At 40.3% G+C, this 27,951-nt stretch overlaps 2 protein-coding genes across 2 annotated transcripts in view; one reads left to right on the top strand and one right to left on the bottom strand.

The window, feature by feature from the left end:
* Nucleotides 1-17,681, bottom strand: part of exd3 (exonuclease 3'-5' domain containing 3) — a 46,561-nt gene extending 28,880 nt beyond the window's left edge. Inside the window, exons 1-15 of the mRNA XM_053516496.1 lie at nt 17,537-17,681; nt 14,290-14,357; nt 9,608-9,672; nt 8,856-9,206; nt 8,218-8,271; nt 7,986-8,125; nt 7,497-7,603; nt 7,219-7,292; nt 6,120-6,158; nt 5,206-5,372; nt 4,479-4,629; nt 3,439-3,637; nt 3,112-3,221; nt 2,333-2,510; nt 1,884-2,044 (exon numbers count right to left, since the gene is read on the bottom strand). Of these exons, the coding sequence (XP_053372471.1) occupies nt 1,884-2,044; nt 2,333-2,510; nt 3,112-3,221; nt 3,439-3,637; nt 4,479-4,629; nt 5,206-5,372; nt 6,120-6,158; nt 7,219-7,292; nt 7,497-7,603; nt 7,986-8,125; nt 8,218-8,271; nt 8,856-9,206; nt 9,608-9,672; nt 14,290-14,314 (1,821 nt within the window). The 5' untranslated portion in view covers nt 14,315-14,357; nt 17,537-17,681. The remainder of the gene's footprint in view (nt 1-1,883; nt 2,045-2,332; nt 2,511-3,111; nt 3,222-3,438; nt 3,638-4,478; nt 4,630-5,205; nt 5,373-6,119; nt 6,159-7,218; nt 7,293-7,496; nt 7,604-7,985; nt 8,126-8,217; nt 8,272-8,855; nt 9,207-9,607; nt 9,673-14,289; nt 14,358-17,536) is intronic.
* A 359-nt stretch (nt 17,682-18,040) lies between these two features.
* cdc37l1 (cell division cycle 37-like 1) lies at nt 18,041-26,908 on the top strand. Its single transcript, XM_053516106.1, has 8 exons — nt 18,041-18,272; nt 19,353-19,628; nt 20,339-20,435; nt 21,197-21,312; nt 22,050-22,172; nt 24,016-24,189; nt 24,351-24,422; nt 24,625-26,908. The coding sequence occupies exons 1-8, from the start codon at nt 18,195-18,197 to the stop codon at nt 24,739-24,741; spliced, it is 1,053 nt and encodes a 350-aa protein (XP_053372081.1). The 5' UTR covers nt 18,041-18,194; the 3' UTR covers nt 24,742-26,908.
* Nucleotides 26,909-27,951: the final 1,043 nt, after the last annotated feature.

Genomic DNA, 27,951 nt, shown 5'->3' with positions numbered 1-27,951 from the left:
AAGAAACCTATGATTTGAATAATAGTGATTATTGCTGATTTCTCCAGGTAAAACATTATATAAAACATTCTATAACAGGCGAACCAAAAGCCTTTGATCATGATCTATTAAAGAGGCCCAATCATGCCATTTTACGGTTGCTAATATTGCTTAATGAGTCTCCTAAAACTTCACGAGTGTTAGAGTTCAGTTTTGGTGAATGGTGGAGAATAAACAGTTAAAAGGGATTTTGTGTGCTCTCGTTTTTTATAGTTTTTTTATATTACAAAGTGTTTAAGTGAACCTGGCATGAATGCTCGGTCACATTAACAAGAGTGTGGTAACGTTAATTGTAATATGGCGGGCAAGTTGTTCGTGACGTAGAACGTGGGCGGACATTATGCAAATATGTTACGGAGTGACGTGGATCCGTAAGAGAGTAAAAATAGATTTGCTAACGACCCGTTTAGGCGAATGTGAGCCGATTCTTTTTTTTAATAGACAAAAACTCCATTTATCGTGCACTGTCAGCGTCACAGGTAGTGCAGATAGTTTATGTTCACATACAGCTACATGACACACTGCATGAAGAAAAAATATTTGAAAAAGCATAATAGGACCTCTTTATTAATTTTATATATTGAACACACAACAGAAGAATGAAATATACCTGTAAAAGTGTACAGTACATATTTACAGTCTTATGAATGATCTGTGGTTTATTTGGTGGCATTTATGGTGTGATTAGTGACTTTACTAACTGCATTGCTGTATAAAGTTAGATGTGCACTTTTTTCCCTGCTGCCTGCCTCACACACTAGAATCAGGGCAATAACGAGGTTAAATACCCCAAACAGTGACAAGACAAAATGTCACGTGCAAAGAGCGATATAAAAACAATCGTGCAAGTCATTACTGTACTTTTTCTTAATAATAATAATAATAATAATAATAATCTATTATTTCTCTTCCACAGATTTCACTTTGATTCTTAAAAATATGGTACAAAATGTCTTTTAGCTCCAAAATACAGGACGATTCCTTATTTTACGGGCCGGTTGGCAGCCCGAATCCTTTCAGAAATCCTGTCAGATTAGCTGAGATTAGCTGAGATTAGCTCAGATATCTACTGTAGCATTGGGGGAAAAAAGTGACCTCTATATGAATGAATTATTATTTGGAAATATTTCTGTCCCGTTAGCTTACTTATCTGTCAGGTTAGCTCATGTTACCTAGCTGGCTAATATTAGCACCAATATTAGCACAAATATTTACAAGTTTCACTTAAACATTTCTCAAAAATATTGTCAGCTTTGGACTTTGGATTGTTTTTATTTGCAGTGAAAGTTTGCAAAATTCATTTTCCCGAATATGCAGTTATTTTACCTCATGTTAGCATTTCAGACAGGATTTATAAAATTTGCAGGATTTACAAACTTTGCCGGTAAAGCTGACAGCAACTAGCATTAGCGGTATTATTAGCGTAGCTCCTACATAAGGGTTATCTAACAAGCTAACATTAGTGGTAAAGCTTAGAACCAGTTACTCAGAGATCTACACAAGTTGGTTAATTACGTAAGATTTAAAAACGTACAACCATCGGTGTTTATAAGGAGGATTTTAATAATGCCCTCCTGGATCCTCTCAGGCTAGTCTATGTTAGTCTACGTTATGTTATAAACTTTGATTTAAAATGGAAAAAAAATAAAATAAATATCTTTCCTAAAATTAATAATTAATAATAAAATGTTAGCTAGCTAAATAAAAGCTTCAGCTTTCCATATTTGGACTTGCACACGTGTCTTAGATCAGCCATTTCTATATCACATTATATTACAAAAAGTGTGACTGCAGTGTGTAACTCTCTAAAGTGTGTGTGTGTGCATGCTGCTTGACTGACTGACCCTCCGGCCCGTCTGCTTCCTCTTCTCTTTAGTGTTTTTGTCTGAGCCACTTTTGGTCGACGGACTCGGCTTGATGGAGTGCAGATTATCAGGAAGGCCGAAGGCCTTCGAATCCGCAGAGAGAGACAGATACACATCCACCAGACAGTACGCGTCTATCGCTGCAGGGGAGGGAGAGGGAAAGAGAGAGAGAGAAAGAGAGAGAAAGAAAGAGAGAGACAGACAATGAAGGTAAAGAGGAAAAGTGTGTGAGAGAGATAGCAATACAAGCAAGAAGAAAAAAAAAGGAAAAAAATGAGAGGGGAGAAAAAGTTATAAAGTAAGAAAAAAGTGATAAGGAAGGAAAGCAACAGATAGATAGATAGAAGAAAAAGAAAAAAAAAGTTTGAGGGATGCAGTGCAGGTATCTCACTTTTGGGTTGAATCTGTGGGCGTGGCTTGTGACTGACCTGCATAGCGGACCTGTCCTGTGCGAAGTGGACGACGTTCCCAGTTGGACAGCTGTTCCGTTTTATCCAGCGGTTTTCCCAGCACCTGCTGCACCAGCAGACTTAACCCTTTCTCCGCTGGGCCCTCGTTCACCTCCACCAACCGAGGCCCAGCGCTCCCTCTCCAGCACCGCTGCAGCTGATTTAGGGGGAAGAGGTCAAAAGTCATGTCCTGTATGTATGATAATATGCAATAATATGATTCCAAAGCAGTGTGTGTGTGTGTGTGTGTGTGTGTGTGTGTGTGTGTGTGTGTCAGGGACATCACTAAAAATCCTACACCTTACAAACTAGCACCCCGCGGCTAGGTAACCAATCAGGGCTTTGTGAGGTCACTTTGCACCCATTACTCCTCTCACTCTTGCATGGTGTGCGTCACATGACTAAATGCCCGGGTTTTATTGGGTAATACTTTTTTTAGTTTATTTTACTGAAGTAATATAATAACCTATCTGCAAATACAACAAAGTAAGAAAACTTAAATGATTAGATGAATGAAGGTCTCTAAGAAAGAAATGAGAATCAAAAGGAAAAAGAGAGAAGGGGAAGAACAGGGAGAAAGGTAGGTATGTATTAGAAAGCAGGGAGGAGAAAATGATAAGGGAAAGTGAAAAAAAAGGAGAAGAAAGGAGAGCAAGAGAAGAAACTAGAAAGAGCGCAAAAAGAAGATTTAAAAAACAAAGAGGGAAGTAAACCAGAGGGGGAAAAAAAACTAAGATCGGGGGGGGGGGGGGCATTACCTGCTGATGGACATGGAGCAGGTCCAAAACTCCCTTAAACTCCAGCGGTTCCTCCTTTAACTCGGGCCATGTGGCTACCAGACTCCTTAAATCTCCAGACATCCCATAACCTACACACGCACATACACACACACACAGCTTTAAAACTGACCACAACCTGCAATATGTTCTCCAGATGTTTGATTCTCCATCAAAGCACTTCAGATGTTACAATCAGGCGGTTTAGTCTACAGGTTCCCGTAAAGAGCGTGAGAAACGTTTTCATGGAGGCCCACAGTGAGAAGAACCTCCTCACGCGTCTCCTCAAACTTGAGTGTGTCTCCTCACCCAGTTTGAGGACGCTGGGCTCGGTGAGGAGCTCTCGGATGAAGCTGACGGTCAGGCTGTGATGCCTGACACCCGGAGCACACAGATCCAACAGGAACACGCGCTCCTTCAGGGCCAGCTGGATCAGGGAGATGTGCTGCGTGCTCACCGTCCCGAACCCGGCTCGCCACTCCATGTCCACGCCCACCACATGCCCCGCCTACACAGCAAACAAACACAACATGATCGTGTGACTGAATAAAACACAACTTTTCCCTCACATCAGTATTCCTGTCTTATTGCCCCAATCAGAAGTCTATGATGTCATCATTGCGCGCCCTTTACTCCTTCGTGCTCACGCAGGCCTCACATGTATAAATCACATAACTAAACGTCACCATCTTATCCGTTAGCTAGAGTCTATGAAGTAGTTTTTTAGTAGAAGCATTATTTATGTAATGGATTCTTTTTGTTTATTCCTGAACTTCTTAACCCACAGACAGTGAGTAAGAAAGAAAGAAACATTAAATAAAAAAAGACAGTAAAGACAGGAAGGAATAAAAACTAGAGATATAAAAAAATATTTGAATTTGATTTGAATTTGATATATTTTATTAAAGTTATTATAAAAGAAAAAAGCAAAAACAGAACTGAGGAGAAAGAGAAAGAAATGTAAAACATGGAAAAAATAAAAACAAGAAAATAAAATAGAAAAGACAAGAAGAAAGAAAGAAAACAGCAAAAATACAGGAAACACAAGGAAAAAAAAATAAAAAATGTATAAAAATAATTATAATAAAAGAAAAAAGAGAAAAGAAAACAGAAGTGAGAAGAAAAAGTAAGAAAGAAAGGAGAAAAACATGGAAAAAAGAAAAATAGCAAAAAACAAAAGAAGATAAGGAGAAAGAAATTAAAAGAAGAAAAGAAAATTAAAAATAAAGAGAAGAAAGAAACATTAAGAAATAAAACATTAACTTTTTTATCCAAAAGCAGACTGCTGTAGTGTATTGATCCACGCACACACACACACACACACACACACAGTGAGCTCCAGCTGGTACCTGTAGAACGGCGTCTTTGCAGAGCTGCAGCTGTTCCAGGTTCTCCACCATGAAGACGTGCTCCTGGTCCAGAGGAAGCTGGTAGAACTGGAGCTGATGAGACGCAGGAGTGAGCCACTGGTCCAGAGGAGAACACACTTCATTTATCTTTCTGAGGAAAGAAACACAGAAACACACCAGGGGTCACTTCCTACTCGACACGGCAGCTCTTTAAAACTGTGAGTAGAGACGAACCCGCAGATGTTTCGCGTGAAAGCCGTCTACCTCCACATGTGGACATTTTTACCTCTGACTAGACTCCTAGACTCCTTTTACCTCCTTAGACTAGAATCTCTGAATGCTAGTGCAGAAGGCGGTGCTTAGAACTGTCACACAAGATGACTGACAGATGGTTAGAGCCAACGTTCACTGTCCTGATTGGTTGGATGATGTTGACAAAACCTGGAGTTCGTGCTCAGGTGATTTACTGAAGCGGATCAAAAGTGCTGAGAGAGTAAGATTTTTAATTTCTTACAAATATCTGACGACACCATTAACCTGTTCGAGCTCAGGCGTCACCGCGCTGCAGTCACCGGGCGAAGGGAGAGTGACATCATGTTTACATGCATACAAGTAACATACAACAGTGACATCGTTCTGAAAGCTCTAATGCACGTCTGAGTGTTTATCTGAGATGAGGTGACTGCATGTGCGTGTGTGTGTTTGTGTGTTTGTGTTAAACACTCACAGCTGACTGGCTGAGAGAGTCTCCATGGTGTCCCACACCCTCAGGGGAAGTCTGTCTCTCGGGACACCGAAGTGTTTGGCCCACTGAGCCGCACCCTTCAGACCACAGTGTTTCACCAACAGCTCCACTAATACCACCTGGAGGTCCACACTTCCCTCCACTGTGGCCTGACACACACACACACACACAATTTTTATTTTTTTCACCAGACACAGTGACACAGATGGATGATAACTGTAAATGTTGAAAAAGTTTATCTTCATCTTGTGTATGTGACCAACAAAAATGTCATTTTAACTGAATTTATCTGAAGATTGTGGGTGGAGTCCAGAGATGGACATCACTTTTTTTTCTTTTTTTTTTTTTTTTTTATTTTTTTTTAATTTTCTCCCCAATTTAGTCGTATCCAATTCCCACCCGTCACTAAGGGACTCCCACATTAAGGCTTATACCAGTCTAGGGGGGCAAGCCGAGTGACAGTCAAAAGGCGCCAATACTTTTCTTCTTCACAGAAACCCAACATTAATTTAAATGCAGTCTAGTGTTTAATATTTATCTCCAAATGGAAATCATCAGGCTCTCTAAAAAAGAAATAGAAAACGAAAACTAAGAAAAATTAAAAGAAAGTACAAGTAAAAAAGAGAGAAAGTGAAAATAAAGGAGAAAAAGGGAAACACGAGGAAAGAAAATAACACATATAACACAACAAAACACAGGAAAGAGGACAGAAAGAATACGGAAGACATGGAAAGAATCAAGAAAACAAGCACAAAGAAAAAGAAGGAAACTAACAGAGTATGGAAAAGAAAAAGGAAAGAAGTTGAAGACTTTACCTGTTCTGCCAGGTGAGTGTGTAAATCAGTGTGTGCGCGCGTGTGTGTGTGAGAGAGAGAGAGAGAGAGCTTCAGCTCTACCTGCACGTGGTCCCTCCAGTTCTCCTCCGTCATGCTTCTCTACAACAAAAACACAAACAGATCAATCCACTGAGATTTCTCTCGAAATTCATCACTCTCTGTAAAACTGTAGCGTCGACTCATTTACTGAAACCAAACCAACATTACAGATCGACTTGATCGAGTTGAGTTAGTTCTAAAAACGGAAGGTTCCTGTCTGCACCTGCTTTTATACACCAAACTATCCAACTACATAATATACAGTACTGTAGAGCAAAGAAACCTTCATGAATACATGAGTCTCAGCGGACAGTACTTAATGAAACGAAGTCAGGATTTGGTGTGATGACGCTTTGTAGACCCTTTAGTCTCAGGTACAGTGTGTGTGACATGTTATACTAGTGAGTTTCACTCAGCATCCAGTGGAACCACCTACAGTTATTCTGAGGACTTCGACTGCTGCACCTGCTGCTTATTTTCGTGCAAAACCCGGCAGCTTCTGTTTAGTTATTTTGTCTAAAAAGTGGTTACTTTATACTTATTTTTTTGCGCAGTACTGTAACTCACCTGTTTTAGACCGGGATGCAAACGCAAAGCTGTGATTGGATGAAAACATCTAAGCAGCGTTAGTAGAGATGTAGGATTAAACACCATTTTTGACATTATGTGCATGGTGGTCATTTGGGTGATAAACACTTTATACTCGGACAGTAACGACTAAAACATCTCTAACAGTACTGGACTGTGATCACATCATTCTCAACAAACTAATTCCTAACACATTATCTCATTCCTGGACCCGGGTACACCACAGCGTTGAGAGCCTGGGGGCTCTGTGATATAAATAAATAAATAAATAAGTAAGACATTTGCAGAAATCTTATGTTACATTTATAAGAAATATAAATATTTACAATTTAAAGGTGCAATCAGTGATTCTGCTTAGAGTGAAACATACAGTATGAGTGATACTGCAGTAGGCGGAGCTTTCAGAATTGATTAGCAGGATGATATGACTGATTGCTCCTTAAAAAAAGTCAAAGAAACAAACATATAATTTGTGTGACTGAAATGATTAATGATGAAACTGAGTGTTTTTGGAGCGTTTCCCCTCGCTCACCTCTCCAAACCTCTTGTACATGAGAAACCTCAGGGAGTCGAGTTTCCTCTTGTAAACAGCATTCACACACAAACCTACAGGAGACCAACACACACACACACACACACACATTGCATCCAGTGGGTAATGTTCCAGAGTAAATAAAATCTAACATGAGCCCGTTATCAACACTATAACAGTTAGTTATGTTTAAATAAGCCAGACTTAATGATTATGATTCTCACACAGAGAGACACAGAGAGACACAGAGAGACACAGAGAGACACAGAGAGACACACCAGGATCAATGCTGAATTTTTCCATGAGGCGGAAGATTTGTTTAATGAGCAGCTTGGGCTGGATTTGGTCCGTCTGGTGTTTGGAGAGAGGCACACGGGGAAACTGCCTGCAAACATGAGCAAATATATGGATTTAATACACACACACACACACACACACACACACACCTGGGACAAAGACACACCAGAGGCCACGCCTCCTCTCTGGTCCCCTGTATATTCATTAGTTTAGATTGTATTTAAATCCTCAGACTTCTCACCGCCTCCACCATTATTCTGATGTCTCACATTCCAGAAGTTTCCCAACTGGTGATTACGAGTTTGACGCTTTTTACAATCTGGAAACGTGTAATTATCGTAACTCCACCACGATGCGAGTGTGTAATTACACCGGCTGCTGAGCGTCACTGGAACTTTATATGGGTTTAGGTGCACTCGCACTCGCAGTCCCTCTCTTAGAGGCCGAGTCCCTGATGTCCGGGTTCTCACCTGCGTACGGCCTCCAGGTTAAAGTCCGGGCTGCACCACGAGTCCAGGAGACGGATCAGACGCTCCTGCAGGTCGGGGCGATCCTGAACGTAGGCCTCGGCCAGGGCCAGCTTGTCCATCAGGATCAGAGGAACACACACCTGAGACGAGACAACCAGAGAGTGCTGGTGAAGCGGGAAAAACAGGAATTGTGGGATTGGAGGATTTTTATCTTTTTTTAAACATCACTGACTTGTTCCATGTCGAGGTCGTCCTGTAGTCCTAACTTCATACCGAGCGACGCCGCCTGCCGGGAAAACAACCGCTCAGTCACGCGCTTAAATTATACAACATTCTGCAGCATTTAACACTTTAGTGCAATTAACACACCAGCTGGGTTTAAACGCTCAGGCTTCATATGTGCATATTCACGCCAAAATATAGATTTACTACAGTACAGAAGCTGCGTAGTCGTTCTCATAGCAGTTTACTGTATTAAAGTAAAAATATATTCGTTTTATTATTCAGAAAAAAGACAAATCACTGCTGAAAATATTGACCCCCCCCCCCATCAAGCCCAGAGCTTTAGTAATGATCAGGTGATTACAGCCTGTTTTTTTTAACTTGTGTCAGTCCGTAATTAAGGAATAAAAGACATCCTCGTGGTGTTTTGGCGCTCGACAGCATTCTAACATCTAATAAACGGGTGACTGCATGCACATTGCATAACTTAATAGTTGGCAGGATCTTCAGCGTCAGTGATGTCTGTGAAAGTTTAATTCCTGCCCAAGGCCAAATCTGTTCTCGGAAAAATCTCCCTTAAACACATCCTGACTCGGCGCTCCGGCACGACATGAATAAAAATAAAAATAAAAACACGAGCGCCTGTACCTCTCTGAAACAGCGCATACTCTGCAGGAAGGCCACATGGTCCAGAAGCAGGTTCTTCTCCAGGTTCTTCAGCTCGTAGATCTCCAGCAGGAGGTCCATGCATCCTGGCTGCGAGCATGTGATGAGCTCTAAAGCCCGGAGCTGCAGGTTCCTCTTCTGCTCCTCGTCCTCCTGCTCCTTCATGCTGACCCGAGCCTGGCCGCGTCTCCAGCGCACAAACTCAGTGAGGAGGAACTGGCCCAGCGTTGGGGATCTATTCTTCTGGACCCCGGGGCAGCCCTCGAGCAGCGTCAGGAGCCCGGCCAGGGGCTCGGAGAACCGGGAGAACCCGGACACGGCCTGAAGTCTCAGCTAGCAGAAAACAAAATGTACAGGAACATTCGGAACGTTAGAGAGCTTTCAGTGACTTTACTGTACAAATTATTTTCCAATAAATTAGAAGTTATGACAGAGTTATGTTTTTAACAACACACCCAAACACACTATATATATATATATATATAAACATCATCCATCTGGAAAAAAAATCCCATTTAAAATAAACAAACTAATCTAATATTAATACTGTTTTATGCGACACAAGACTACAGATATTTCTATGAAATGATCATAATTTTAATATAGTTTTTTTAAAGTGAAAAAAAAAATAAAAAATGACACGAATGTGATCGGTGGCATTGGTGTGTGTGTGTGTGTGTGTGTGTGTGTGTGAGCCGCTGCAGTAGGAGCGGAGTGGTGCTCCGAATCCTCACCTCCGCCAGCTCCTTCTTGCTCCACAGGTCACAGAGCTGCTCTCCCAGCACAACCGCATCATCCCCTGCACACACACACACACACACCTTTCAGTGTTCCTACTTTTCATGTTGTGTGTGTGCGTGACTGCAGCAGTGCTCACGTATCTCACACTCTCTTTTTACCAGAAATGACTTTCCTTTTTCTCCTTATCGAGCTTCACACCTCCACAGTTTAAACTCTTCACCTTTTAAACCACAGTTTAAACTCAGACTAAACCAGCTACTAAACCTGACAACACTTTTTTTTTTAAATCGTTAAACCTTACACTTTTATACTTACTACTGACATTTTTCAATTTAAGGTAAATCTTTAAAAATTATAAGACTTTATCCTCGAACCTTATAATGCTTTAATTTATTTCTTTAGACAATATATTTTTCATTGTTAACCTTTGATACATGGAGTATTCTTTTTATATTTAAACCAGATAACATTTGATTATTTTATCTTTAAGCATTATTTAAGCAATTTAGTCATTTACATTACATTTAAATTTTAAAATTTAACCTATATATATATAACACTTTTATTATTTCAATCTTAGAATATTTAAACTCTTTGATTGTTTACCATATTATTTTTTATATTAAAAATTATTTTACACTTCAAACAGCCTTTTTTACCTTTAAACTTTATAATGCATCAATTATTTAATTGTTACACTAAACTTTAAATATAGATACTTTTTACTTTGTTAACATGAATATTTTAGCATTTAAAGTTTATAATAAACTTATGACTATAATAATAATTTCAGGATAAATAAGTAATGACAAATTTCAGAGATTTTAATGATCTTTCAATAATCATTATATTACATTCATAGTTTATTAAATATTTATAAACTAATTAAGAAGCAGCTGATGTGAACAATTTGCAAACTGTACATAAGATATTTACACACTTTTAAAAATGGACAAACATTTTTTTTGATTGTCTTAGATGCATATTTTATATTATAGAAAATAAAAACAATAAGTAATTTCTGCAGCCCCTGAAATGCAGCCTTTGTAAATCTCGCGTGTGAGAGGAACACCTTCAGGACTCGAGTCCGGTGACTTTTGGTTTCAGATTCAGGATGATGGATAAAAGATGAGACACACAGCCTGTGATTATTCCACAGGTAGAGAGAGAGAGAGAGTTCACACCGCATGAGAAAGGAGCGAATAAAACACAGAGGGTCACTAAACTTAATATGGGCAAGAGGGAGAAAGGAGGAGGAGGAGGAGGAGGAGGCGGGCGGGAAAAAAGGAGGGATAACAATAGAGGAGCGGAGGGGAAGTGTATAAGTGTATACACTCGTTTGAGCCGTGCTGAAAGCATTATACTGTGTGGCCCACACCTCCTCTCTCTCTCTCTCTCTTTCTCTATCCATCGATCTTCCTTCCTTCCTCCTCAAACCTCCTCAACTTTTTTTATTTATACATATTTTTTAGTTTTTTCTTAAAAACAAAAGAGCAGCACGATTCCTGGCAGATCTGCACAGAACCACTCCGGGTCCGGCTATCTCCAGAAAATTAATTAACCCCTTCGATTCCTGTCAGATCAAAGGAAAGTCAGTGATGTTCTGGAGCTCTGAGGTTTGTTTAACTGAAGGATTCGTGCGACACTTAAGAAGCATCCCTCAGGCCGCGGGTAGTTCCAGGGTAATGCCAGGGAACAGTGAGCAACCACAGGTAACGGGAGGTAAAGGCGGGGAATCACATCCAATGGCAGAGAACCACAGGTCACAGCAGGTGATCACATGTAATCCCAGGGGAATCGGCGGTTACGGCAAGTAATCACAGGTAACAACTGGTAACCAAAGAGTAGTGAAAGTGATGAAAAATACCGCCAGCTGTTCTGATTTTCAGTTCCTCAAACGAAGCTCTATTTTAAATCAAATTTAGACAAATATATTTATATATTTTAACAAGTTTATTTTAGGCAAAAGTCAAACTATTGGTTTCGATGGAATGACACACACACACACACACACACACCGCTACACACAACCAGACATGTGCATCGTCCTCAGAGCACAGCTCGTCCAATCAGATCATGAGTTCAGACCGAACCGCTGTATAACTTTAATACCTCAGATTATTCACTGTTGGTTTTTGAGGTTTCTTTTGCAAGCAAGTACACAACCAACAGCGCCACCATCAGGTCATAATAAAAAGGAAGCAATACACCAACACCAGGCGTGGAGATGGAGGGGGGTTAGATACCCAAGCCTCAGGTTGTAGATTTGTAAAGCCAATCAGAAAAGTCGCTGAAGTCATGTGACCTCAGGGAGACACGCCCCCACCAAGATCTGTCTCGGGTTGCATTGATATTTAACATGGACGCGAAATTTGCTTTATTTATTCGATTAACAATGAATATTAGTCATGATTTCAACTTTACACAATATTTATTTTTATACTCGCGTCACAATTTAGCTTGAAATGTCCTCATTAATAAAAACTAATAAATAAAAACAGTGGGTTGTGTAACCTGATGAGATACTGTGATTCATACATACATTCCAACACTCACACACACACACACACACACACACACACACACACACACAGCTTTGCGAGTCTCTACAGAAAACTTTGCACAAACAACATAAATCGCAGCGCCGGTGTTCCAGCGTGCGTGACAGGACAGAGCTGAGAGACAAAAACACTGCTGCATGTTTCTGCACAGAGCTCTGAGCAAAACATCTCTCTCTCACACACACACACACACACACACACACACACACACACACAAAGTGCACTCAGCCGTTTCCCATGATTCTCTACATCCTGGGTGACATTCAAGCAAAACACACCTGACAGTCTCTCGTCTTTGTCCTCACCCTGTCCCTATTCTTACACACACACACACACACACACACACACACACACACACACACACACACACACACACAGGAAATCTAGATGAAAGCAAAGAGACAGTGGACTGTGGGTTGTTCCTGAATTTAACAGGATCAGTGAGAGTGAGGAGTTAAAGCGGATGAATGTGCACTTAAAGGGGAGGTTTACAGACAAAAAAAATGCAATATGTACTTTTAAAAAATTATAATTATATTACTAGGAATAATATGACTAACAGACGTTCTTCAGATGCCCAAATCCACATTAAACAACAGCATCATCATCAAACATATAAACACCTCTTCCATCTCACACGTTACTTTTAGCTTATATTTAAAACTTCAAAGGCAGGAGGTGGAGCTTCATATCATAGAAATTTATTTATTTGATTTTTTTTTCTCCCTAATTTAGTCATGGCCAATTCTTCCCCTTCCACACTGACGATTTAGCCGGGAGGGCCGAAGACTATCACGTGTTTCCTCCAAACCGCGTGACGCGAGCCGACCGCATCTTTTCAAACTGCTCGCTCACGCACTGTTAGGGGCGGAGTCACACTCTCGGAGGAAAGCGCTATCTGCTCCTTTTGCGTGCGCGATTTCACAGACGCCCCTGATTGGATGTAGAGCCGTGATTAATGTGGGAGCACCGAGTACCTCTCATCCCTCCCCCCTGAGAGAGCTCGGCCAATCAGCTCTCTCTAGACCTCCGGCTGTGAGAGGTAACAGCATTACCTGGGAACCGAACCAGCGATCTCCGGATGATAGGGCGAGAACTTTACCACTGCGTTACCACTGCGCCACGCGGAGGCCCTACGCTTTATGTATTTATGTAATTTTGCATCACTTTGGAATAGATGTTTAAGCACATATATTTCACTAGGTTACTTCACCACTTAAACCCTGATGTGAAATTGTTTAGAACATAAAAACTTCAGGTAACACTCTAACAAATTTCAACATTTCCATTATTTGTTAGCATCGGCAATAGAAACAGCATTAGCATTGGAGCTTTTGTGCTAAACTAAAGAACATCTCGGCAGATTAAAATGTTTAGTAGTTCATCCACAAAAGGTTCCCGAAAGGGTTCCACTCGGCGCGGCGTTCAGAAAAGAAATAAATGAAAAAATATTATTCTGTTTGTCCGGCCGCCGATGTTTGTGGACGGTGTGTGTGTGTGTGTGTGTGTGTGTGTGTGTGTGTGCCACAGGCATATCACAACAGTTCCTCAACATAACAGAAGGCGGCATCATCATCAACTTTTTTGACATACAGTGAGGTAATAAAATAATTCATCGTATCATCAGATCAACATCATCAGGTGGATGTACGTGGGCGGAGCCACAAATAAAACTCTAATTAAATAATAAAAACCTCCTTTGTTTATGCTACAGTCGGATATCTAATAACCAAGCTAAAAATAATAATAATTATATTATACTGATTATGAATAGAGCAGGTGGGCGTGTCTCATCAAACCCCATCTGATCATTCTGATTGACACACACTCACATTCCATACAGACTTAAATCATTCCCTTGATTGTGTAAAGCTGCTTTGCGACAATAACAATTGTTCATTAAATATCAATAAATCCTGCTGCATATCTCTGGAGATTTAAGGACATATTAAACTATTTATAAACATTTCATCTTACACATTTTATTCTTCACTATTTAATATTAGATCAGCCCCTAAAGCCAGTCAAATAAAACACGCGTCTCTCTTTAAATGAGTTCAAAATGACAGTAAGAAAGAGTTCTGAGTGAACAGCGATGAGTAAGGATGTCGTACCGTCTGATCTCGAGGTCTGACTCATTTCTCTCCAGCAGGTGGCGCTCTCTCAGGACCGTGTCAGCTTCCTGTAAAAAAACCCACCACATTTTATAAGTGTGTGTGTGTGTGTAAGAAAGATAGAGAGAGATCTTGATTCGAAATACACTTGTAAAAAAAAAAAGTCCTTTTATTCATTATTGTTTTTTTTTTTGTTCGTACTTAATGTTTATACTGTGTGCGTGTGTGTGTGTGAAATCATCAAACTTGCATTTAGTTTACACCAAGTGTGAAGTTAATTCTAGACAAAAAAAAAGATTTATTTTGATTCAGTCATCAAACCTGCATTCGATTCAAGTCGATTTCTAAGAGTTTAATTCCAAACTCTAATAATGCTTAAAACATCAATTGAGACAATTCTAGACAACAAGAATTATCCACCTTGTGAACTGGAGGGACAATCAGCGGATATTTTTATTTAAATTTAACACATAGGAATAAAAAATGATCTAATTTGCTGGAAAGTTTTAAGATTCCGAGTCGATTATAGACAACAAAACTTATTCACCTTCTGCAAACAAATGTAATAGCATCGCTTGAGTCAGAGACAATTGAGACAATAATATATTATTATTATATTATTATTATTATTATTATTATAAAATGATATAAAACTAATAATTATTATACTAATAACTAAAATCACTAAGAAAAAATGTTTATTTAAACAAATCATTGTAACAACTTGAATATTTAAATAATGGTTGAAATATTTATTTGGTAAAAAAATTTTCTATAGCATGACAAATTCCCCAAAACAAATAAAAAAAAAAAACAACAACTGTTTTACATGCAATTTTTTTGACAGGTGTACTTAGTCACATGACCAGGGCTAATTATAATATCCAAGTTAGAAACCTGTCTGACTCTTGGTGCTGAAAAGAGAAGAGACGCAGACATAAGACAAAAGAAATGTGTAATTGCATAAATTTGCAGACCAAAATCTTAGAGGGTCAAAAGGAAAAAGAAAAGGAAAAAAATGGAAAGCCAAATATTTTGGAGCAGAGCGCTCCTCTGGGTCTGAGACGTGATCCGCTCGCAGGTGCTGAGGTTTCAGCAAAGTTTGACAAACAACCCGAAAACTGTAAAAACCCAAAGCCCATGTCCTGCCCCCCCCTCCTCCTCCCCCCGTGTTTCTGTTCTGCTCTGGCATCTGTTCCTGATCTCCCTCACATCCACGCCAGAAAGTTTTTCTCTTGTTTTATGACTTTTTTCTTACTTTTTTCCTTTATTTCTTTTCCACACTGAGCTATTTTGCAAAGTTCTCACTGACAGACGAAGAAACAGTTCACACCAGGTTTTTCTGCTTATCATCATCTCACCATGGATCTAGATGCGTGTTCATCAGCAGATGTGGCCACGTCACTGCTCTGGGTATCAGACTGGCAGAGAAACGCAACACCAACACCAGGCAGCTCAGGCGTTATGGGACTGACATAAGTAACGTGTGAGCAAAGTGCCCGAGGTGTAAAAATGCAGAAAAACACACACATACACCACATATTTCTCTCTCAATCTCTCTCGCACACTCACACTCTCTCTCTCTCCCTCCCTGTGGGAACGCCGGGCCACGCCGCGGCTCGCTGCCAGCTGGCTGGATGTCATGCTTTGAGGTTGTAGATGTTTTTAAGGCTGAAGTCTGGACTGTTTCTCTCTCGCCTGTTCCCCAGGGGAGGGTCCTGGCACTCAACACCGCACATATACATACACACTAATATCTGTGCTGTTATACTGCCACCACATGGCCAAAATGGAGGACGACACCACACGGAGGAACAAAAGGCACCAAAACAACAAACAAGCACAGAAAGTTGGTTTCTTTTCAGGACAGTCAAATAAATTAAAACCCAAACTAGTACACTAGTGAGATCAGGAGCATCACAGAAGATTTCATTTAGCTCTGTTCATGCTGGTTATTGTCACATGCAGCTGCTGGAGAACACCATGGTTACACCATGGTTACATTTTACAGAATAAAGAAGCCATAATCAGACAGACTTCTTTGGTGCTCAGACAAATACACTCCCTGTTCGGTAATCGGAGAGTGAATCACAGATGAGAAATGGAAAAAGGAGATAAAAGGAGAAAGATGAAGTTTTGTCTTAAAACCACTCCAGCGTGTTAAAATTCACTTATACCACTTCAGCGCTGTTATTTCAGCCAAAGTGAAAATATTCACTTTATCTTTTCTAATTAATATCTATTGGTGCAGGTGTTTGTTTACATTGAGACAGTAGCGCATTAGTAGATTATTTTAAAGTAGATTAATAAATTCACCACACAACTGTTCATAACATCACTTTTACTCAATGTTTTGATCTCACTTATGGAACAGGTTAAACTTCAGACAGAGATCTAAGGACTGCAGGAGATTCAGTAAAGTCTGTACAGTTTTGTGTGATGCTGAGACAAAATCTGACTGCACAGATACACAGACAGACAGATTTTTCCGGGTGCCGGGTTTCTGGAAGACTGAGTTTAACCAACGTACAGAAAAAAACTCTCTTTTATTTATATAAACAATCTAACATTTAAAAAACACATTTCTAGCTTTAAATTGTATTCTATTTTTCATTCCCTTAATCCAATTGTTTAGGAGTGTAAATGTTGTTTGTTACACTTGTGAGTGTGAGATGGAATCTGCAGCATGTCAACTGATTTGTCTGAGGAGTGTGTGTGTGTGTGTGTGTGCACCACAACACACTGAGTTCTACACGCTTCCCTTTCTAGCTCTCTTACACACACTTAAAGCTATTAAAAATAAAAATGCTAAGTAAGGACATCTAATTACATTCTCACCTGAGTTAAGAGTAAATCCCTGCTGTAAACACACTAACACTAACACTGTAAACAGGAAGTCAGGACAGCGCGGACACAGAAATAGACACACCGGACAGCACGAGGGTTTAGGACCAGACTGGCGTTTAAAGCAAACAAACTAACAAATATTTATAACAGTAATATGACCTTTACAGGGTTTTGTGTCATCTAAAGTAGAGTTTAATTCAGAAATCCAGAGGTTTAGCTCATCTTAATCGCCTTACACATGCTAGCTAAACTGACAGGCTAGTTAAAGCTAAACATTGGAGGATTTATTTTTACTGTTTATTTTAATCCGGTATAGAAATAACATATGTATATAGACATGTTAATAATCAGTGTTTCGTTGTGTGTAATAATGAACGGGTGTAAAATGTATTATACTTACACTGAAAAGAAAATCACCGGGTAAAAGCATTTAAAGTGAAGCGCACTTCCGGGAGGAACTAAGTACAAAACATGTTGTGTCTCACGGACGATTGATGAAGTGACACACATAAAACACACACAAAATCTTATTGCGTATTCACCTTTCAAATGTATAATTTATCAGTATTATATAATAGTATAAAATATTTACGTTTAAATTTATCTATGTATATGTTTAAAATAAAAATGCCAATCTTTTAATAAATAAATAAATAAACCGCCTGTGTTTTTTCTCATACATTATACAAATATATTTTTTTGCCAATGATAAAATTTTTGGGATTTTTTTTACATAAAAAATTATAAAAGTTTGATACAAGTTTAAATAAAAGGTGAGCACATGAGTTGAAGTTGTTGTTGTTTTGTCGCAGGCTGAATCCCAAATCGCTCCAGCGTTTCTGCACATGCGCACTCCGTGGGGAGTGAGACAGCGCCTTCCGGTGCGCCGCGTCACAAACCCCAGAGTGCGATACGCAGCGGATTGGGACACAGCCCTGTGTCTGCTGATGGCGGAGTGCAGCTGAAGATGACCGCGTGTGCAGGCTGTGTGAGGATTAATAGGCACTTTTCGGCGTCACTGACACCACCGTGAGTGTTTGGGAGGAGACGCGCTGAAGATGGAGTGGTTCAGAAACGCCAAGTTAGCGCCTGAGGAGAAGCGCTGCGCGAGCGACGACCGAGGGCGCGTGCACGAGGTAACGAACAAACCTTCTGAACGTTAAGTTCACACACACACACACACACACACACGTGTGCATTCGCTCAGTTTGTTATTTATTAGTTATAAACCTTTAAATGATTTAGTTTGCTAAGCTAGCTTCAGTTGAGTTCACTCCCCCTCAGGAGCTAATCACACACACACACACACACACACACACTGGGGTTATAAAAAAAAAAAACACCTGGATTATTTTTTTTTTATTTTTAGAAAAACTAACCCCCTCGTTCTGCTAAACTTTCACCCTGCTGATAAGTAATCGCCCCCGAGCTCGGCCGTGTCGCTAACTGCGCGTGCTCTGGAGCTAGCATAACAACAACTCTGTACAGTTAGCAAACTTTATTCATGACGACATTCATGTGGAGAGTCTCTGTTCTTCCAGACTTCATCATCATCATCATCATCATCCCTGTCCACACACCGGCGCCGTGTCTCACACTGTACAGCTGAAATCAGGTGGAAAATCCCGTCGTCATGACGGTGGGAATTGACCCATAGTGACGTCACACGTCGCCGTTACATTTTTATTCTGCAGTCGGAGGGGTGTTCATGGGGCCTTCACACTGGGGCCTTCACACTGGGGCCTGCTCCCTACTTCTGATCCGTCCCTGTTCCACTTTCCTAATCCCTGTCCCACACACCCTGTTCTACGCTGCTTATCCTCAATTCCACACCCTGTTCAATATTCCCTAATCTGTGTCACCCTTTCCACACACATGCCCCAGAGCATTAGGGGATTTCTGTGCTTTTGTGGATGACTATTAAACTGCCACCTGGGTGCGTGTGTATGTATCTAATGGAAATAACCTGCATCATCATCATCTATTTTCTGCACCGCCGGTGTCCGGGAATAAACTATGAGGGAAGAGTGTTTAAATGGTGGCTGGACTGAGCCTCTATAACACATCGGTTATAAAACAGTGTGTATCAGAAATGAAAAGGAGAGAGAGAAACTGAATGGAAGAAGATCTAAATTCTACAACAAATATCATCACTGCAGATTCTGATTATCCCCTGCCTCTCTCTCTCTCTCTCTCTCTCTCTCTCTCTCTGTCAGGTCAGTGCGGAGAGCATGGCGTCTCTGTGTGAGAGGCAGCAGCGGAGTATGAAGGCCTCCATCGTGTCCAGTTGGCAATTGGTGGAGGCTCAGGACCAGCTCAGCGGTCTGGAGCTGCACGGTTCTGAGTCGGTAGAACAGGCCCGGGCTCGAGCGCTCGCCTCCTCAGCGCACCTCTCTCAGACCGAGGAGGAGTGGAGGAGGAAGGAGAGCATGCTAAACTCCCGTTGGAGCCCCACCTCTGGACTGGAGCCTGGACACGGTGGCTTCGACAGAGTACACACACACACACACACACACACACACGCGCGCGCATTTTATTAATGAATAAATAATATTATTTTTTTTTTTTTTATAAGACATCATCTAACTATTATTAGTTCTGTTTTCTATTTGTTATTAGACTAAGGGAATTGATCTAAAAACATCATCTACATTTTATATTAAAGGATTAAATTATAATATTTATTAGATAACCGCAGCTCATGTTTTACATAAAAAGCCTTTTCTGTAAAGAAATTATAAGGAAAATATATATTTTTCTTTCTTTAATCAATATTTTTTTTTTGTAATGATTAATGATTATTTTCCCACCCTTACAAATTTAACTATTCCCTAAAAGTTATAGTATATATTTTCAAGTCAAGACAATTATATCTACTTTTGTTCCCAGTAAATTTAGTTCCTTACCATGGACCACCAAGAAATGCATTAAAAAAAGCGAGCATGCTTAGTAGTTCCCTTAGTCTTTTGTTTACCATGCAAAACCTCTATTATCTCACAATTTAAAAATCAATTCTGTCTCTTCTCAAGTGGCCGAGGCTTCATAATGCAGTTTTTTTTAAACTGAATAGAAAGTATTCAGAATTTAATCAACCGTTATTTCATCAGAAAGTAAAATGTAACAGTCAGAGTGTTGAACCTTTCTGTATGTAAATAAATTTGCATGCTGCGTGCTACTGATGTGGTGCCAATATTTTTGTTAGAGCATCATAAACGATCCTGGGCCCAGGGGGATGGACACGGATTACGACAAGAGCTTAACCTTTATTCAGCGCCACGAGGAGGAACTGAAGCATTTCGGTGGGTTGGTCTGTGTTTAATAAATACTCTGCCTTTGGTATTTTCTCTTAAGTTCTTGTTTATACCTGTACAGGAAGTTTGGGATTTTAGAGGAGAATTTCTTGGATGGAATTTCTTTCTTTTCTAGAAGAGTCTCCCCATGACCTTTTGCTAAGCTTTCATCTTTAGTTATTAGGCATCTTGCTGTCTCAAATGTTGCAGAACCAAAAACTGTTGTGTTTTAGTGTATTTCACTTTGTTATAAGCACTACCTCTGCTTAACATTAGGTGGCACAGAAGCTTTCAACCTGCTACGCGCTAATAAACCTCGCCATACCCAGTGTAATATCTGTTAGACCTAGTAGATTTCTCTCTCTCATTTACTGAGAACCTGAAAGTGAAAAAAACTTGTCTGTCCTGAAGACTTTTCTGTCCTGAAAAATGTTGTAATGTACCATGAGTGCTACAAAGCGCTGGTCCCTGTAATATTGTCAAGCCCCAGTAAATGAGCTGTTACTATGGTTACATGTTAGAATGAGCACATTATAAATCTGATTTTCAAGTTACAGACAGAACTCCGGTCCGAGTCTAATCCATGTCTTCTGAACAATCAGATTGGAGAATTTAACAATGACTTTAACCCTATTTGCTCCAGGGGGCGCTGTATCCCCCTAGTTTTCTAACTAGGATTTGTGAAAGAATAATTTCTGTAAGGTACATGTGGCAAAAAATTGAGTCTTAATCTTAATCTCAGTCTGTGTCGTCTGATCCTCACTCGTCAGGAATGTTGAGGAGATGGGACGACAGTCAGCGTTTTCTGGCCCAGCTGCCCCACCTGATCTGTGAGGAAACAGCAAACTACCTGATCTTATGGTGCTTTCGTCTCTACGCTGAGGAGGTAAATAAAAAAAAAAACAGTGCATGATTGATGACCTGGGAAAGTTTATGAATAATTTATGAGCCTATGTGGCCTCCACCAATCACAGGGCAGCTTCACAGAGAAGAGGGACCGCTGACAGGTTTAACAAGACCTCAGTACTGCGTCCTAAACCGTGTTCTGCTCCATAAAATAGGGTGTTTATGTAGCAAAGTCACTACCGGTGCACTAATATGGGGATTATGAGAACGTAGCCTGCTGCATGAGTGTGCACTTTGAAGTGTCTAAATCTGACATCAGGATGTACCCTATGTAGGGAGCATATTAAGGGGTCGAAAGCGATTTGGGATCCGGTCCATGAGGTAGGTGGGGTAGGGGTTTTGATGAGGTATGATTAGATGGTGTATGTGTGTGTTTACAGAATAGCGTAAACCTGAGGAAACTATCAGCGAGAATAAAAGATTTCGGAGGATAAATCGATGTTTAGGAAAAGTAAACACATTATATAAACCAGTATCAATGTTACAGGCTCCTAAACAGAGCACTGATGGACTGCATGGTGCAGAGTTGCTATAGCAACACGTCAGTGATTGATGTAGTAACCAGCTGTTTTTGTTTATTTATTTATTTTTCGATCAAAAGATTTGGCATTTGTTCAGAACACTTTTCTGGTTTTTAAGAACTCTGCAGTTGGTCATGTGATTGTCATTATTCACTCTGAGATGATGCGTGTGTGTGTGTCACTATCTCTTTTTCAGAAGGAAGCTCTGATGGAGCAGGTCGCTCACCAGGCTGTAGTCATGCAGTTTATATTGGAGATGGCGCGCAGTGAGCAGCGGGATCCTCGCACCTGCTTCCGCCAGTTTTTCCAGAAAGCCAAAGTAAGTAAACACCGGAACCTGTACACACACTGTGAGCACACTCACGCGCACACTGCTTCTGTACGAGTGCAGGGGTGTTTAATCCTCTTACTCAATCCGACTCGATATTAATTTTCCCTGCTGTGATTTTAAGTTACGAATTTCCACAGATATGAACAGACCTCGGTTCTACAAACATTTGTAGATTTAAACAATTTGTGGAAGTAGCTCACATGTATTTTACAATAAATATATATTGCAGTGCACAAGATACCAATATTTAAAAAAAAACTAAATAATACAATATTTTTTGTGTGTTAATGAATGTATAAAATGTCTGGTATATTGCATGTGCGTGCGTGTGTTTGTGCGTGTGTGTGTATTATGAGTGCGGGAGAAATAAGTCAGTCTCAATAGTTTCAATTAATCAGTCCGGGAGCACGATGATAAAAAATGTCTGTCCTAATGAAGAATAATCCCAATTTCGGAAAATCCTAAAAATTTCACAGTCTAATACAGTGGAAAACAGCTGTGAGTCAAAATACTATCCAGGATTTCCACAGGTGCAGAGAAAACACTGAGATTAAGTACTCCTTGGGAACAATTATGATTTTTGGCCACATGATGGCAGTGTTGGGTAAGGGGACAGAGATTTAGTCAAGTGGATTGGTATGCTTTACATCATACTGTATATTCGTCTCAAAAGGCATATAAGCCTCATTTTAACTTGAGAACAAATCCGAGCATAATTCGTTCCGGGAGCGGGCTGGTATTTCAAAACACTCGTAAACAAAGCAAATTTCCTCATAAGAAATAATGAAAACTTACTCGTACAGGCGCTGTGTGGGTGTGTGAAGCTAAAGTAAGAGGAGAGGAGGAATCAGCCCCTTCTCTCTTCTCGTCTTACACAGTAAATCCTTCTCCCCTCTTATTTGAGTTTAACTCACACACATTACCGAAAATAATTTTTTCGGAAAAAATAACAAGGAACATCGCTAATGAGCGTGAGCGCACAATAACGGAATCACTGCTGTGAAGTAAAAAAATAAAAATAAAATTTATCTGCACCCTACCTTTGAAAAGAATCATGACAGCGCATGTGCTGTGTGTGTGTGAACGTGAGGGGAGGAGGTGTGTGTGTGTGAGAGTGTGAGTGAAGGGGGGCACGGTGTCCAATGACAAAGTGCAGGCTGACACACACACACACGGACCAAATGGATCTTTAACCTCTCTAACGAGACTTTCTTCAGCTTTACACACGTGCACAAACGTCTGTTATAATAAACAGTACACGCACTCCATACACACACGCATACAAACACAAAATAAAATATGTTTTACACACACACATGGTCACAGTGTTATACTAAAAAACACAACACGCGTGCACGGATGATGATTATACCAGTAAGAGACGCGCACTAAGATCCAGCAGGGAAGACGATTACCCACAATTCTGCAGCGCAGGAGAGAGAAAAACCATTGGCTTAGTTGTAATCACATGACGCTCGGCGTCAAAACAAGAAGCACGTGCGTGATACGTGCTACTCTGTACTCGTAAACCAAGACTTGTTCGTTTTTCAAGTCAATATTTATTTAAAAATCTTTGCTCGTCTTGTGGAACACTCGCAAACTGCGTTATTCGCAATCCGAGGTTCCACTGTATATTTGTGTCAAAGGCATATAAGACTCACTCTGTCCAACTTAAGAACAAATTAAATGGAACTCGTTCATTGGTCGGGGACTACATGTACACATTTGGGTCCGATTCCCTAAAACATAAAAGGCCGAAAAAACCTGGGATCCTGCAGGAGCACCCTGCACCCGTCATTGCTGTCTAACTCCATGTTCTCTGTGTATTAAGGCGGGGCAGGAGGGGTATCTGGACGTCTTCCACACTGAACTCCAGGCCTTTAAACACAGAGTGAGGGACTATGCCGTGAGACCCAAAGTGGACACGTCCAAAACTCCGGAGCAGCAGAGTACCCCGGCCAGCTGCCGACTCGACCCCAAAGAGGTGCTGGAATCTCTGCCTCCTGTAAGTGTACCACACACACACACAAACGTGCGATGTCGTTTCGTTGATAAGGTACTTATGGTACTGAGGTTTCTGTGTTCCTGTGTTCTTCACAGCATGTGTAAGCTATAAAGCATTATGACGTTACTAAGTAACTGCATCAGTGTGTGATCCTTCTACAGGAACTGAAGGTGTGTATCCAGTCACAGGACATGCACATCCTGCAGAACGTCCTGAGCACCATGAACCCACAGGTACACACACACACACACACACCGTATAACTCGACCTCTGCCCAATTAGAACAGAGAATGTAACAGCACTGTGATTAAAATTATTACACATCATTTTTTTGTATGGTGTGTGTTTCATAAAGAAGTATGTGTAGTCGTTTTATCTCTCTTTATTTCCTGCTTCTCTTTGCTTTTTGTTACTCTTTATCTGTGTCTCTCTCAGGTGGCGGAGTATCATATAAAGCGTTGTTTAGAGGCGGGGCTTTGTTCACACTCTGGGCAGGGCTCTAAAGACGACGACACGGAAACAGAGGATCAGAGGAGGATGGAGATGTCCTAACACACACACACACACATGCACGTGCACAAACATACACACACACCATGTCACTTGTTCAGGACAATGATGTTGAACATTGGTTGAAGATCAGACAAGTGGACACGACCTTCATCCTGGAGGAGGAGAAGAAGAGTGGGGGGGGGTGGAGGACAAGGAGAGAAGAAAGAAGAAGAGACGAGGGGGGGACCGCGGCCGTCAGAGCCTTTGCGTGTACGTGTGTGTGTGTGCGCGCACATGCTGCTGGACGTCTGCATCCTACAAGAGCTGCACTTTATATCTGTCTACGCAGGTAGTGTATAGAAGCCGAACAGAAACAGGACACAGTATTTTTTTGTGCGTTTGTTGACTTTTTCTCTCACGTTTTCTGGCGTGATCTCGAGGTGAGGCATAAACACTGGTTAGTGTTTTTCTTATTTCTGCAGCTTTTTTTGGTTGTTTTTTTTCCCCCCTTGTCAGAGCTGTTCAGCGACGTGGACTTATTTCATGAAGCGCTCGTTACCCTCTCACATGGTTCTCACATCACTTGATTAATTTAACATAAAAATGCAAAAATAAATTTATGACCGTTATGTTTAAAGCGGATAGTTTTTTCCTCCCACCTAAGTCGGTCTTAAATCATAATTGAGGTGTGTGTACGGTACTGTGCGAAAGACTTGAGCACCATATTGTCTTCAGTATGTTGTTTGTGTATATGTTTATCATGGCTGCGTTATTAGATACAAAACCATTTACTGTTTCAGAACATAACCTAAAAATTAATAAATAACATTACAAAAGAATATTCTGTAATGAATATTCAAAACTGCACACATCTATATCTAATACTAATAATTATTTTTAAGTGTTATTTACACCAGATACTAACTGTGTTTATTTTCAGTGTGTTTTATAGATTTTCTTAAAAAAAAATTTTTTTAAAGGCACCTTTCAGTGTGGCATTTTTATTAAAGAAAATTTCAACATGCCCTAGACCCGTGCGTAATACTGCAAGTATAAGAGATTTTAGGTTTTACTGAACGTGCTGGAGAATGAGTTCTTCTGGTAACTTTTTCACACTCGTTCCTTTCTGTTTTCAGGAGGCCACAGTAGGGTTGTTTGTTTTCATCGGAAAACTGGTCTGTTGTGTAATATGTTGCTTTTGTTTACATGCAGGTGTGTAAATATTCTTCTGTAATGTTATTTATTAATTAATTGTTTTTAAGTTATACCTGGACACCACAAGTAGGTAGTTTTGTACAGAATAATGCAGCACGATAATCAATTCAGCTGAGGCTCGTATGAAGCTTCTGCAGTTTCACTAAACTACGACATGTAGGGATGTTTCAAACGTACCCAGTATTTAGTAGAGATTACCTCATGATGATATCCGGTGGTGCAGGTGATTCCTGTCACTAGTATTTAGTACAAATTAAACTCTTTTCTTTCCCTGGAATGAGCTATAGGTTAAAATTAGCAGTACAGCTATTTCTGGTGAAAGAAAAAAAAAAGTTAAATCCGTATTAAGTACAGCGTAATGTCTAACTGGATGTAGCTCAGTGCAGAAACTTTAAGTCTCAGCTGAACAAAAGCATTTTTGACCCCCATTACTCACAGTGTACTCGCGCTCTGGTTGAAAAACTTCCCAAGCAGGAACATATATACAGTAGTTTCCTGTGGGATTAATAAACATTTGTCTTAGAACACCTGAGATGAGACCTATAGTTAATCTAGTTATATTTACATCAATTATGATTTAAGACAGACTTGGGTGGGGGGATACTTTCGCTACCTTAAAAAAAATTGTAAGGGATCATCAAAACTGACGGTTTGTAATGATTTCCCCTTTATTTTTATTTTTTATTTCTGCGGTGAGATAAAAGCAAAACTACAAAGTAAAGAAAACGTTTGACGACTACATAAAATATATTAAGGAAATTAAATAATGATGTTTATTCACCACGCAGTGTATTTTATGTAAAAAAAAAAAAAAAAAATGACAAAGACTAAATCGTATGATTACAAATAGGGCAAATACTAACGAACGTTTGTGCTGCTGCTATTTCCGAGTTGCGTCCAGTCCAATGCGATGGAGATCAGATAGCGCAGTGATTAAAAAAAAAAAAAAAAACAGGAGCCAGGAGCTAATCTTAGCCTGAGCATCAGATCCAAGCTCTGTGCTGTTGCGCGGTATCAGCTTACAGCGTTTAATACAGCGAAATAAAACATGACCCATGAGAGGGATCTCTTACACACACACAAACTTGGGCTGCATAAAGTCTATGTTCCAGATCGACGTCTCGCTGGTTTTTACATTTTCCGGATATTAAAAATACATATATAAATTGTCATTTTTAGCAAGAGCGAGCGCCTTTGTGAGCGATTTCAGTACATCTGTGTAAAAATGTAACGCGTCTGCTACACTGCGTTTTGTTCATTTTCTAAACGTGTGTGCAACACCATCATTCTGCGTAGTCATTTCAGCAACATTCGAGTCTAACCAAATGATGCTTGATTAAAAAACTAAATAGATAAGGAGGCTGTAAAGAAGAGATGAATCCAAACTTGGGTCGCATTGATCGTCTTGCGCATCGCTAATCGAGTCTGATTACAAAGTCATGAATCGGACAGATGATTAGATTTTCACGCTCGCTGGTGACGGACGTGTCTGTACAAGCTGTACAATATAACTTAAAACTAAATGAACCACGTGTCATTTTACAGATTTACTCTTTACCTGCTCCTAATGCGGGCGTGGCCTGTTTTTCTGAGGAACCAGTAGTAGCTATAGAGTGCGCTTTTGAAGTTAGTGAGTTAAACAGAAAGAAAAATGTTTGGATTTGTCAGATCTTTACAGCATCAGCTCCGCGCCGAACGCATATTAGGCTAAAACCGAGCAATAGCGTCATGAACGCGGAGACAATCGATTGTAAGCGAGCTTTTCAAGACTGTTAGCTGTTCGCGACTGTATGGCATCGCTCCGTACACACTCTGTCTCTCTAAGGAACAGCACGAACAGTTTCAAGTGTTTGTTTATGCAATACAGGAAAAGGAGATTCGAAGAGGAACGATCTCTCAGCTTTTGCGGCGGGTGGGCGTGGTCGAGACCACCGCGTCTGATTGTAACACCGTGTTCATAATAAAATTTGTATTTATGAGAAACACTCCGAGTCTGATCTGATTTCCCCAGCACTTCATCACCGCGCTCCTCAGAGACGTTTGTTTAGCTAACTG

The sequence above is a fragment of the Clarias gariepinus genome, chromosome 17 (genome assembly GCF_024256425.1).
Source record: "Clarias gariepinus isolate MV-2021 ecotype Netherlands chromosome 17, CGAR_prim_01v2, whole genome shotgun sequence".
Taxonomy (NCBI): domain Eukaryota; kingdom Metazoa; phylum Chordata; class Actinopteri; order Siluriformes; family Clariidae; genus Clarias; species Clarias gariepinus.
Note: the sequence above shows the minus strand (reverse complement) of the source record. Positions and strands in the feature narration are given on the sequence as shown.